Raw genomic sequence first — 14,770 nt, forward strand, 5'->3', positions numbered from 1 at the left:
ACTAATGACAACTGCACCTTAATGTGATGCTACCATCTCCCAGTCCTGCCAACGTTGTTAGAGTATAGGTTAATAAACAATACGCTATTTTTTTAGCTGTTTAGGATAGAAATGCTATATTAAAATATTGGATATCCTGGATGGGAGTGTAGATTGTAGGAATAACAGATTGACAATATAATTGAAATACAGACAAATTATGCATAAGGTATATGGCTAAGAAAATAAATGCAAATAGAATACGGTATATATTTATTGTATATTACAGTTTTTCAATTATTCTATAAAAAATAAAATGATATATAATGATCAGAAAATATGATGATATACAAAAATAGTATAATTTCTATTACATTATAACAGCAAATATTTTGTATAATATTGTAAAAAATTAGTGTTCCGCCTTAAAGCTCCTTCTTTGTTAAAGGGGTGGTTCACTACTTAGTTTTCCAAGCCACATCGATATAACGTTGAGAAACTAGGTTTCTCTCAAATACTTTGTGTTGGCAATAGTGTCTGTGAGCAGCACTATTGCGGTCCACTCATACCCTTTGCGTGACTGCCGGGTCTGTGAACTCTGATGTCCAGTGATGTCCCGTCAACTTCCAGGTGATCTGACATCACCGAGTCTGACTCCAGTCTCCGTGAGTGACTGGGCTATGGGTGGCGTTTCACAGTTCATCACAGCCCAGCATCGCTTCTGCTTGCAGCACTCTACAGTGAAGGAGAAAGCAGGGGGATGCTGGGCTGTGATGCTGGGCTGTGAGGAGCAGTGAAATGCCACCCACAGCCTGGTCAGTCAAGGAGACTGGAGCCGACGGCGGTGATGTGAGGTCAACTGGAAGTTGATGTGACATCACCAGACATTAGAGGTCACGGAGCCCAGGGCTCACGCAATGGGGATGAGTGGACCGCACTAGCGCCGCTCACAGGCACTATTGCCAACAATCCTTGTTTCTCAATGTTGTATCAATGTGGCCAGTAATGCCAACTAGTGAACCACCCCTTTAACTAGGAGTGATACTAAAAGTTTCAAATTTTTTAGAGGACATGCAATAGGTATTGGCTCAAGCAGTATTATGTGAATATCGTAAAGGGATATTGCAACCAAGTTTTAATACAAAGTAATAAAGTCGCTGCCAAAGTCTGAAGAAGAATTTCAGACATGCTTATCAAAGCATTTAGGGTCCCCAGTGTGCTTGGCTAAGCATTTCAAGGAAGCAGGATCTAGGACCTGTAGTATCTGCAATAGACAATACTGCTTTAAAGAGGTTTTCTACAACTAGTGTGATCCCCTTTCTTTTATCCTAACTATTCCTAACTAAAGGTCCAGTCACACTAAGCAACTTACCAGCGATCCCAACAACGATAGGGATCGCTGGTAAGTTGCTAGGAGGTTGCTGGTGAGATGTCACACTGCGACGCTCCAGCGATCCCACCAGCAACCTGACCTGGCAGGGATCGCTGGAGCGTCGCTACTTGCTGTGACCAGTGACCAGCCCCCAGCGCCGCGTGGAAGATGCTGCGCTTGGTAACTAAGGTAAATATCGGGTAACCAACCCGATATTTACCTTGGTTACCAGCGCACGCAGCTACACGTGCAGAGAGCAGGGAGCAGCGCACACTGAGCGCTGGCTCCCTGCTCTCCTAGTTACAGCACACATCGGGTTAATTACCCGATGTGTACTGCAGCTAAATGTGCACAGAGCAGGGAGCAGCGCACACTGCTTAGCGCTGGCTCCTTGCTCTCCTAGTTACAGCACACATCGGGTTAATTACCCGATGTGTACTGCAGCTAAATGTGCACAGAGCAGGGAGCAGCGCACAATGCTTAGCGCTGGCTCCTTGCTCTCCTAGCTACAGCACACATCGGGTTAATTAACCCGATGTGTCCTGCAGCTACATGTGCACAGAGCAGGAGCCGGCACTGACAGTGAGAGCGGCGGAGGCTGGTAACAAAGGTAAATATCGGGTAACCAAGGACAGGGCTTCTTGGTTACCCGATGTTTACTGTGGTTACCAGCCTCCGCAGAAGCCGGCTCCTGCTGCCTGCACATTTAGTTGTTGCTCTGTCGCTGTCACACACAGCGATCTGTGCTTCACAGCGGGACAGCAACAACTAAAAAATGGCCCAGGACATTCAGCAACAACCAACGACCTCACAGCAGGGGCCGGGTTGTTGCTGGATGTCACACACAGCAACATCGCTAGCAACGTCACAAAAGTTGTTCGTTAGCAGCGATGTTGCTAGCGATGTTGCTTAGTGTGACGGGGCCTTAACACTTTCCTAATATACTTCTGCTATCAACTCTGCTCCTGCAAACTGATCTCTAACATGCTCGTAAATACCTTTATTGTTTGTGTAGCTTTGATCTTGCTGCACTAAAGTGCACCTTCAGAAAACTTTTTCTGTATTATGTAGACATGTGGAAGTTGATCTCCGCGTGTCATGCTTGATTATTCCTATTAAACTTGTCATGCTCCACCTATTTACCTCTCAAACACTTTATATAGCATTCTTCCTTGTCACTTATCTTGCATCAGCCAATCTTAAAGTGCATTAGCGCTTTCTAAAATCTCTTGACATCTGAAGTTTTCACTAGTAGGGGTCCACTAATTGCAAAAGGCGTCTGCTTTTCTTTGGTAGTAAAGACACTTTCATCGACGTCTTCAGTTCTGGAGAGCAGTACTTAAATCAGTGCTTCTGCCGTGTCATTTTGGTGATTAATGGCATTTTAACACCTAAACCCTCTCCAGGTAAAACTGATAACATCAAATGTTTTATGAAAGGGGAGATACATTTTAAGAATAGCTGAGCATGACAAGTATATACAGAGAAGATCAGTTAGCATGTCCTGCAGATATCTACAGGACTCCATAACTAGCATGTTCTACCAATGAATAGTGCAACTGACAAAAATAAGGAAAGAAGGTCATGTAGGTTTAGTAAACACTGCTTTTCTTTTTATGTCCCAGAATATGTCTTTAATCTCAGCTGGGGATAAGTAGGTTTAAGTGGATAGACAAAAAAATTAAAATTAATTCTTCATAGGGCCAGTCTGTGCCTTGACCTAAATTCAGCTGGAAAACTGGACTGTTCTGCTGAATGTTGCATCTGCACAAACAAATTATACAGTAATCAATGGTCTGATCTTATTAATGTCCCATTAATGCTCATAAGTGATATGTCCATATTGATAGCAGACCAACTAAAAGGCTGTTTAAATTATATATTTAATCTGTCTTCATTTTATTGCTATTTTGAAAATATTACCCAAAAATAATGAAAAATATTAATATAAACAGCTATTGCAACATCAAACAGTGCGCTAATAATTTAGCTGATATTCTGTAAAAGGTGAAAATTGGCCATGGAGTAATTTCATCCAAAAATAATGTGTTTCAATAAACTTAAATTACAAAATAGGATCATATTCTAAAATGTTTGTAAGGTTTCTAATACGGCACTGATCGACACAGAAAGTTGTGGGCCCTTGTACAAGAACAGTATATGGGCCCTTTGCAGACCAATAGCCTATCATATTGCACAACTTCTCCGCTATGGAGGTGGAAATGGGTCCCCTTACCTTTTGTGTCACTGTGCGACTGCACAGGTTGCACCAATGACATGTCCGGACCTGAATATGATATATACAGTTATGAGTATCAACCTTACAGGTTTTTAAATTTTAAGATCGTATTCTCAATAAATCTTGAGCACATTTAAGATTTTTGGCTAGAATACATTTTTTCAGTGATCTTTATCTTCGAAAATTGAACACTAATTTGTATTTTCTACAGAACTAAGAGAAGCTTTTAAAGAGTTTGATAAAGACAAGGATGGCTACATCAGCTGTAAAGATCTTGGGGATTGTATGAGAACCATGGGATACATGCCAACAGAGATGGAACTAATAGAACTGTCTCAGCAAATCAATATGAATCGTGAGTTTTAACATAGACTGTGACATATGACATTCAACATCTCATTTGCAACTTTTTAGACATTTATTCTAGATACTCTCCATTTGTGATCACTCTAGGTGATAACCTTATTTCACTTTTTTATTATTTTGAATAGATTTTAATGGTGAAGTTAGAAATTTTAAGGTCAAGCTATTTCCCCTACATTAGCAAAACTCTTCAATGAAATACCTTTGCATCTACGCCTCCTCTGACTCAAACCATGGCTTTCAATAAAAACATTTTGTCAATGATCATCATGCTGGAAGTTGACTTTGAAAAATGGAATCACACAAATTAAAGGAGTTGTCCACTATTTGGACAACCCCTTCTCGTTCCAAATGTTTTACCCAATTAACATAAAATATCCTATACTCACCTCAGGTGCTGGTGCAGTTCCAGCAGTGATGATGTTCATGTTCCTAGGCAAAGGTGAGGTTGTGATGTCACGCGAGCCCCGCAACCAATCACCGCCAGCTTCCCTCTCACAGCCTTCGGACATATGAGTTAATCAACAGGGAGTCAGAGCTGTGGCTGCTGCTCCCCTCCTGTATTTGAAGGCGAGGAGACAAAAGGTGGTGATGATTAGTCTTGGGGCTCACGTGATGTCACAACCTCACTTGTGCCCCGGGAGCACCAGCACCTCTAGAACCACGCCAGTACCAGAGATGAATATAACCTTTTTTTATTTTAATTGGAAGAAACATTTGGAATGAGAAGGGGTTGTCCAAGTAGTGGACAACCCCATTAAAGTAAGGTCAACTGAGCCCACCAATATCTATTGTGTATCTAGGCCCATACAGACGACTATTGCAGAAGATAACGACACAGAATGTCCGATTTTGGACTGCCGATCATTTTGTTCTCTAATAGATAAGCCATCGCAAAAGATGTCGGCAGATACAATTTTCTTGTGTTACCTTTTAATTTTTGTCCCTTCCTTATCCCAACGTTAGTTAAGTTCTAAGTTTTCTTCTGTGTTTTGTTTTGATATGAGAAAAAAATGCTGTCACTTGCTAAAATAATAAATGTTTATAATATTTACAGCATGGTCAGTTTTACATCTTTTTGTCCATTAGTTGGAGGTCATGTGGATTTTGATGATTTTGTGGAGCTGATGGGTCCTAAGCTACTCGCAGAGACAGCCGATATGATTGGAGTGAAGGAGCTTCGAGATGCTTTCAAGGAGGTAAGAAATTTCCTTGACTTCATACCAACCTATCCCACCCTTTCTATTTTCCTTCATTTCTCACAAGATTTAGTAAATTTCATGAATTTTTAGCCCTTCTGATTGATTGAATCAATTAGTCATAAAGCTAATAAAGATCTTTTGCACCTACATTCAGTTTGACACCAATGGAGATGGAGAAATCAGTACAAGTGAGCTACGGGAAGCTATGAAAAAGCTCCTTGGACAACAAGTTGGTCACAGGGACATAGAAGACATCATCCGGGATGTTGATCTAAATGGGGACGGACAGGTGGACTTTGAAGGTTAGTAATATTGTTATCATGATATGAACTAGTTACATTTGGTGCTATTGTTAGGCTGTTGGCAAAGAACCTTAATCAATATAAGAAAGAATGAGGCTTCTAGTTATATATGTTAGAAAATACTGTTTAGTCCATGGCTGGTTGATGGCTATAGCACTTTGTCAGATCATTAGTTATTGAAAGGAAATATTTTAAACTTTGTAATTATCTTCCTTTTCTTTGAACAGAGTTTGTTCGCATGATGTCTCGCTGACTTTTCTTGATGTGATGACCATGCTTCCATCTGAATGCGCTGCATTGGCAAAGCTGTGCCTAAACTAACCCACATGTCCTGGACTTGAAAGGGCAGTGCCCACATCAGCCGTACAGTCGACATCTTGGAGGTGGTGTCACCATGCCTCCTCCCAGCATTCTTATTGTGGGATATGTGATACAAACAGGACTGGCCATTCTTCCACCTAACCCTGCTGCTTTGACTTTTGTGTGCCATCACAAACTATAAATGTGATACATAAGGGGAACACTGAGTGGCTTCTTTCTGACTGTTGAGCAACATGAAGAAGTCTCCAGACCAATGGGAAAGGCAAACTTACGTGTGCATGAGCCTACACCCTTCATGTGACTTTACTCCTAGAGGAATTGTGCAATAATAGAATAGATTCTGCTTCCTGGACTTTCCTTGATATAAAAACCTAGTAAATAATAATCTTTCTGGGTTTACATTGAAAGAAAATGTGTTGTGTAGAATATAGGTATGTACACAGAGAGTGCACGGAGTCCTAGCACTCACCTAGCAAGACCTCTGATTCAGTCTACTGTCTATGACAATATAAGGACAATATAAAAGAATAATCCAAGATTTGAGAATCAAATTTCAGTATAAAAGCTATTTAATGCCATTCCAACATTCGTTCTATACATACACTACATCTTGTTTTTGCTGTCCCTCATTTCAGCTTATATTGAGACAACATTGCATGTGAAAAAAAATCACTGGACATGATTAATATGTCCCCTCTGAAATATGTAACTGTTGTGTATTTTTTTCGGAAACCAATAGTACACATGAAAAAAGAAAGTTTATAGTATCAATTTCTTTTTACTTCTAATTTACAGTTAAAATCTACAGTGCCTTGAAAAAATATTTATACTTGTGAACTTTTCCACATTATTTATGTTACATCTACAAACTTAAATGTATTTTATTGGGATTATATGTGTTATGTCAACACTAAGTGGTAAAGTGTGAAGGAAATAATATATGGTTTTCTAAACATTTAAAAAAATCTAAATCTGAAAATTGTAACATGCCTTTGTATTCAGCCCCCTAAATAAATTCTGAAGTGACCAATTGCATTCAGAAGTCACCCAATTAGTAAATTAATTCATTCTGTGTGTAATTTATTGTCAGTATGACTACCGCTGTTCTGTGAAGGCCTCAGAGGTTTGTTTGAGAACATTAGGGATCAAACTGCATCATAAAAAACAAGAAATACACCAGACAGGTCAGGGATAAAGTTGTAGAGAAGAGTAAAGCAGGGTAAGGTTATAAAAATAGTCCACGTTCTGAACATCTCAGGGAGATATGTTCAATTCATCATCCAAAAATAGAAGTATGGAACAAATGCTAACTTACCAAGACATAACCATACATCAAAACTGACATCCCAAAACAGGAGAGCACAATTTAGAGACGCAGTTAAGAGGCCCATGGTCACTTTAGAGGAGCTGCAGGGATCCATAGGTCAGGTGGGAAAATCTGTCCACAGGATAACTATATTCCACAAATGGCTTTTCTGGAAGAATGGCAAAAAGAAAGCCATTTTTGAAAGCAGGCTATAAGAAGTCCCATTTGCAGACTGCACACAAACGTGGAAGAAGGTGCACTGGTCAAATGAAACCAAAGTAAAACTTGTTTGGGCTAAATGCAAAACATTCTGTGTGGTATAAAAATAACACTGCACATTGCCCTGAAAACACCCTCCCCACTGTTAAACAAGGTGGCAGCATCATGCTGTGGGGAGGCTTTTCTTCAGCAGGGACAGGGAAGCTGGCCAGAGTTGATCAGAGGATGGATGGAGCTAATACAGGGCAATCTTGAGACTGTGGCATAGGTTCACTTTCCAGCAGGACAGCAACCTTAAACGTACTGGCAGAGCTACTGGATGGTTTATATCAAAGTACATTAATGTGTGAATAGCCCAGTAAAAGACTTGACCTAAATCTCATTGAGAATCTGTAGCAAGACTTGAAAATTGCTGTTCGCAGACACTCTCAATTCAATTTCACTGAGCTACAGTTATTTTGCAAGCAAGAATGGGCAAAAATGTCAGCCTCTACATGTGCAAAGCTGGTAGAGAAATACCCCAAAAGACTTGCAGCAGTAATTGCGTTGAAAGGTTGTCCTACTAAGTATTGAATACAAATGCACATCACAATTTTCAAATTTATATTTCTTTAAATATTTAGAAAAACATACATTTCTTTTACATTTCCCAAATATATGCTGCTTAGTGTTGCTATATCACATAAAATCACAATAAAATACATTTCAGTTTTTAGAGTGTAATGTGAAATATGTGGAAAAGATCATTGGGTATGAATAATTTTCAAGGCACTGTATCTTCATTGAATACAGATTTTACCATTACTGACATAAGAGATGATAGTTGGTGCGCATAAAGTTCCATTGAGAATGGTAACTGTGGTTTCAGGAGAACTTTAAGCAGAATGTCTGAGTCTTCCTCTAGCTCCTCCGTCTTCTTACCTCCTCTCCTCTCCATAGAGTTACCAACTATCATTTCCTATCTTAGTAATGGGAAAGTCTGTCTTCACTTAAAATAAATTGTAGGGATTTTACCCATGAATTGAGTGTGAAAGATCAATCCAGGAGGTAAAAATAAGGATTTTTTTCTGACAATATATATTATAAAGTTTCTTATTTTCATGTAAACTATTGATTTATGAACTAAAAATTTCAGCAACTGTAAAGCGGGCTTTACAAATAGCAACATCCCTAGCGATGTCACTGGTGAAAGCACCCGCCCCTGTCGGTTGTGCGTCACGGGCAAATCGCTGCCCGTCGCGCATAGCATCGCTCAGACCCGTCACACTATACTTACCTTCCTAGCGACGTCGCTGTGGCCGACAAACAGGCTCCTTTCTAAGGGGGTGGTTCGTTAGGCCTCACAGCGCCGTCACTAAGCGGCCGCCCAATAGAAGCGGAGGGGCGGAGATGAGCGGCTGAACATCCCGCCCACCTCCTTCCTTCCTCATTGTGGGTGGCCGCAGGGACGGTGATGTTCCTCGTTTCTGCGGTGTCACACATAGCGATGTGTGCTGCTGCAGGAACAACGAACAATCTGCATCCTGCAACAGCAACAATAATCGGGATTAGAACGACCGGTCAACGATCAACAATTAGGTGAGTAATTTTGATCGTTTAACGGTCGTTCGTGCGTTTCATATGCAACAACGTCGCTAACGAGGCCGGATGTGCGTCACGAATTCCTTGACCCCAACGACATCTCGTTAGCGATGTCGTTGCGTGTAAAGCCCACTTTACTTATTACACAGGGTGCCACATAAAGAATATTGTTAGTTGTTAAATCCAGTCCATAATACTAAACATTTTATTATTTACACTTCTGAAGAAAAAACTTATATAACCAGATATTCCAAGAATAACTTTAGCATAGCATGCCCTGCTGTTTCTATTAAATAGTCTTTACTGTGTCCACATCTATAATGTACTGATGCTCAATCTTGCTATTATTTCAGCTCTACTTGGTATGTAGAAAGATTTCTGGTATGATAAGCGAGCTACTTCTGAAGCCAAAGTGTAAAAGGAGGTACTGAATGGGGATAAGCAAACTGCTCAATGCTCGGTAAGCATAAAGAGCATTTTGATGGTCGGGTGCTCGGTACTCATTTTCATTGAATAATGGAAGCCAATGGGTAACTCCAGCATTTTTCCTGAAAGATTGAGCAGTTCGCTCATCCCTAGTGCCGAGCAGCTGACTCTCCCCACCAGTAATCCCTTTACATATCCATTGGAGCAAGACTGAGCATGTGTGTCCACCTTAGCTTTTATTTGTGTCGTCTCTGCAAATTTGCTATTTAACAGAAACAATATTCTCACGATATTTTAGGAATTTTTTGAAGTGTGATATAAGTTTTGGAGTGTAAATACAAAAATGTTAATAATTATGGGCTGGATTTAAGTATTTACAGTGCTCTTATAAAATAATTTCTCTTCCAGCTGTAGTGGAGCATGAAGACAACTTGAAAAATAAAAATTCTCGAATGTTTTGCTATATATTAAAAACTTAAAGGAAACCTGTCACAAAGAAAAATGCTACTAACGAGCAGATATGGGGTAAATCTGCAGGTTAATAGCATTCTGAACCTGCCCAGCGCCTACACATTAAACCCTGCTTCCGGGAGCAAAAGAATTTTATTCCTCCCAGTAGCATTGTAGTTTCAGTCACGGGGGTGACCCCAGCACAGGTTCAATCACTGCTCTGTGTGTGGAGAGTGGTGGCTGTAGCCAAGCCCCCCACCCTGACTGACAGCCACTCTGCATTATAACCAGCTGTCAGTCAGTGTAGGGGGCGTGGTTACAGCCGCCACAATCCATACACAGAGCATTGACTGAACCTGTGCTGCCCCCATGACTGGGACCGGAACACTGCAGGGAGGATTAAAGTTTCTCTCCTCCTGGCAGTGGGGTTTAATGTACAGGCACTGGACAGGGTCAGAATAATATTAATCTGCTGATTAACTCCACATCTGCAGGCTAGCATTTTTCAACTGGACAAGTTCTCCCTGGCAGCAGAAAATCACCGCCCCCCCAAAAAACAAACCAACCAAACTTGTTTATATGCATATATTGCTCTTTCAAGCTCAAGCCCAGCAATACCTTTACATGGCCATTCTACAGTGCCTTGTGAAAGTATTCAGCCCCTATGAATTTTTTGACCTTTTCCCACATTTCAGGCTTCAAACATAGACAAAAAAAAAATTATTTTATGATGAAGAATCAAAAACAAATAGGACACAATTGTAAAGTTGAATGATATTTATTGCTTATTTTAAACTTTTATAAAAAATAAATAACTGAAAAGTGGGGCGTGCAATATTATTCGGCCCCTTTAGGTTAATACTTTGTAGCGCCACCTTTTGCTGCGATTACAGCTGCAAGTCGCTTGGCGTATGTCTCTATCAGTTTTGCACATCGAGAGACTGAAATTCTTGCCCATTCTTCCTTTGCAAACAGCTCGAGCTGAGTGAGGTTGGATGGAGAGCGTTTGTGAACAGCAGTTTTCAGCTCTTTCCACAGATTCTCGATTGGATTCAGGTCTGGACTTTCACTTGCCCATTCTAACACCTGAATACGTTTATTTGTGAACCATTCCATTTTAGATTTTGCTTTATGTTTTGGATCATTGTCTTGTTGGAAGACAAATCTTCGTCCCAGTCTCAGGTCTGTTTCAGATTTGGCTCCATTCATCTTCCCATCAATTTTAACCATCTTCCCTGTCCCTGCTGAAGAAAAGCAGACCCAAACCATGATGCTGCCACCACCATGTTTGACAGTCGGAATGGTGTGTTCAGGGTGATAAGCTGTGTTGCTTTTACGCCAAACATATCGTTTGGCATTGTGCCCAAATAGTTCGATTTTGGTTTCATCTGACCAGAGCACCTTCTTCCACATGTTTGGTGTGTCTCCCAGATGGATTGTGGCAAACTTTAAACAACACTTTTTGTGGATATCTTTGAGTAATGGCTTTCTCCTTGCCACACTTCCATGAAGGTCAGATTTGTGCAGTGTACGACTGATTTTTGTCCTATGGACAGACTCTCCCACCTCAGCTGTAGATCTCTGCAGTTCATCCAGAGTGATCATGGGCCTCTTGGCTGCATCTCTGATCAGTCTTCTCCTTGTTTGAGATGAAATTTTTGAGGGACGGTCGGGTCTTGGTAGATTTGCAGTAGTATGATACTCCTTCCATTTTGATATGATCGCTTGCACAGTGCTTCTTGGGATATTTAAAATTGTGGAAATCTTTTTGTAACCAAATCCGACTTTAAACTTCTCCACAACAGTATCACGGACCTGCCTGTTGTGTTCCTTGTTCTTCATGATGCTATCTGCGCTTTAAACAGAACACTGAGACTATCACAGAGCAGGTGCATTTATACAGAGACTTGATTACACACAAGTGGCTTATATTTATCATCCTCAGTCATTTAGGACAACATTGGATCATTCAGAGATCCTCAATGAACTTCCGGAGTGAGTTTGCTGCACTGAAAGTAAAGGGGACAAATAATATTGCACGCCCCAATTTTCAGTTTATTCTTTTTTTTACAAAAGTATAAAGTAAGCAATACATTTCGTTCAACTTCAAAATTGTGTCCCACTTGTTATTGATTTTTCACCATAACATTAAAATTTTTATCTTCATGTTTGAAGCCTGAAATATTCCGTGTTTGAATTGACATGCCAATGATTCTGTACATCTGAAGCCTTTGTCACTCCAGCTCTATTCCCTGCCCAGCACCACCTCCTCTTACTTGAATGATGGCTCTTTTGCCTTAGCCACACAGCATAAAGGCTGTCAGTCAAGCAGGAAAAGGTGGCGCTGGAGCTGAAGTGACAGAGGCTTCAGATCTACAGGCGTATTTGCATATCAATTCAATTGCTGAATTCTCAGTAACGGATGGACCAACTGGCCATGTAAAGATATTGCGGGAGTTTTCTTTGAAAGCATTAGATGTGATTATAAATAGTTTGGGGTGAAATCCTGCTGACAGCTTCCCTTTAAATGTAATATTCCTAGCATAAGAAATTGGAGTGCTTGTTATATTGTAGTCCCACGGACCCCTGAAGAATGTGGCTAGTAAAATGCTCTGGGTCAGTGTTTCTAGACTTCTAAAGGGGGTGTTACACGCAGTGATATCGCTAGCGATATCGCTGGTGAAAGCACCCGCCCCCGTCGTTTGTGCGTCATGGCCAAATCGCTGCCCATGGCACACAATATCGTTCGGAGCCATCACACGGGACTTACCTGCCTAGTGACGTCGCTGTTGCTGGCAAACCGCCTCCTTTCTAAGGGGGCGCTTCGTGCGGCGTCACTAAGTGGCCGCCCAATAGAAGCTGAGGGGCGGAGATGAGCGGGACGTAACATCCCGCCCACCTCCTTCCTTCCTCATTGCCGGCGGCCTCAGGTGAGCTGCAGTTCGTCGTTCCCGAGGTGTCACACGTAGCAATGTGTGCTGCCTCGGGAACGACAAACAACCTGCGTGCTCAACAATCAACGATTTTTTAAAAAGGAATGGCGTGTCAACGATGGACAATTTGGTGAGTATTTTCCATCGTTAACGGTCGTTCATGCGTGTCACACGCAACGACGTCGCTAACGATGACAGAATCCGTGACCCCGGCGATATATCGTTAGATACGTCGCTGCGTGTGACAAGGCCTTTAGTCCCACTATTCTTGGCTGTTTTACTCTGAGACAGCTGAATCCCTCTTGCTTGTAGCAGGAATATTAGGTGTTTAACTTAAGCCATTGAAATTGATAGTTTTGATATTTTCCAGCTGTCTTCAAGCTCTTCTATAAGTCTCAGAGAAAAGCAAAATTGCATACGGCTACCCACTTTGTTAATTTCTAAGTCAATACATAAATAATTCTAGCAATGTGGTATTAATATGTCAGTGTCCTATGTATGTTACCTCTTAATCACTCCCGCGTCCCTGGGAACAGATAATATTTTATAGTTTTTTTTCCATTCTGCTCCATTTTCCTATAGTGTTACATATATGCACACTACACAATTTCCTGCATTCACTCGATTTTCTGTATTTTTCATGACTTAGTCATTCACAATCACTCTTATGTAATCTCTACCACAGCGATTCTATCGTAAATTATATCCCAAGGCATAAGACAACTCATAGTTCATCAGGAAAACAAAAGGTGTTTCTGAAGCTGCGAAAAACAGACCAGTACCTCGAAAATCCATTTCTAAAATCTAAGACCTTCAAAATTAATGTCCCTCGAGCTTTATCCATAAAAATAAATCAATGTCACTTGCTTTGATGGCCTGTAACATCAGAAGGATATCTTGTCTGATGGAATGAGACAGTGTAAGAACGTTTCCTTCAGGCCTGAACTGGCTATTCACTTTACCAGCATTTCCACCATGACCCCCAGAGGGTTGGGTCCCTCCAGCATATGAACGTCAGAGGAACCTTGAGAAAACTCATCCTCGTGTTTGAACCACAGTTTCCTAACATCTATATTAGAGAATGAAGTGCATGTTAGATATTATATATTACTTCTGGGTCATAGTGAACATCTAGAACTAGTTCTCCTGTTGGCTCCCTTCCTGCACTATCTACCATCATATTATACTGGTATGTTACATAATATGTGTATTTACTTACGTATTGATTCCTGTTCATTTACTTTTATTGATTGCGTTTTCTAAAGGTCTGGTTTAAATAGACCAACAGTGCCAACGACATCTATATAGGAGCATCATTATTCTAGCATGTGTATTCTGTGTATGGTTCTTTCCCTTGCACTCACCTAAAGACTACAAATCACATTTTTGAATGCGAACACACCTAATGTAGCACAAGCTATATCCCAAAAGATATTTCAGTTTCTTTTTGAGTTCACTTTAAGTATCAAAGTCATTACAGATACAACCCCAAATGGCTTTATTTTGTTGCTCTTGTGTTTTAAAAAACAAAAAACTATCCTTTGTGTATTTTTAACTTTTTATTTAACTGTCTAAATGACCCATAAAAATCTTTGCTAAAATAAATGATGACTAATGTTATTTATGTAGCACATTGCTATTGAAAGATGGACGATGGACAATTATATAAGCAGACTACTCACTTTATATTATTGATATACAGTATGTAGATGAGAAGGACAGACTTCTCTGATTTTCAGCAATAGCTTTTTACTCCCATCTCTGCCTTTCTTGGCCAAGATGGAAATAACTACTTCAAGTTTCCAGACACCAAAAGTAGGGTTACAAAATTAGCTAAACACAGCTGCGCTACACTGATTTCTTAGCGCCCCTAGAAATTACTGGGATTTACGTAAGCTATCCTCTTTCCGCAGCTCAGGAGCAGCTGCTATGTTGTTTCTATAACTCCCATTTATTTCTATCAAACAGTTAAGTAAACAACATAAAGTAGAAGCGCTCCAGTGGTTTCTTAGCCCTGCCACTGCTTAGAAGGCATTATTCCCATCTCATCCATGAAAGGAATAAATGGAAAAAATCT

At 40.5% G+C, this 14,770-nt stretch overlaps 1 protein-coding gene across 3 annotated transcripts in view; it reads left to right on the forward strand.

Moving 5' to 3' along the window:
- Positions 1 to 14,298, forward strand: part of CABP1 (calcium binding protein 1) — a 56,883-nt gene extending 42,585 nt beyond the window's left edge. For all 3 annotated transcript variants that reach the window (XM_075320579.1, XM_075320588.1, XM_075320597.1), the window contains 4 exons: positions 3,802 to 3,945; positions 5,043 to 5,152; positions 5,310 to 5,457; positions 5,685 to 14,298. In XM_075320579.1, the coding sequence (XP_075176694.1) occupies positions 3,802 to 3,945; positions 5,043 to 5,152; positions 5,310 to 5,457; positions 5,685 to 5,710 (428 nt within the window). In that variant the 3' untranslated portion in view covers positions 5,711 to 14,298. The remainder of the gene's footprint in view (positions 1 to 3,801; positions 3,946 to 5,042; positions 5,153 to 5,309; positions 5,458 to 5,684) is intronic.
- Positions 14,299 to 14,770: the final 472 nt, after the last annotated feature.

The sequence above is a fragment of the Anomaloglossus baeobatrachus genome, chromosome 1, assembly GCF_048569485.1.
Source record: "Anomaloglossus baeobatrachus isolate aAnoBae1 chromosome 1, aAnoBae1.hap1, whole genome shotgun sequence".
NCBI classification, from domain to species: domain Eukaryota; kingdom Metazoa; phylum Chordata; class Amphibia; order Anura; family Aromobatidae; genus Anomaloglossus; species Anomaloglossus baeobatrachus.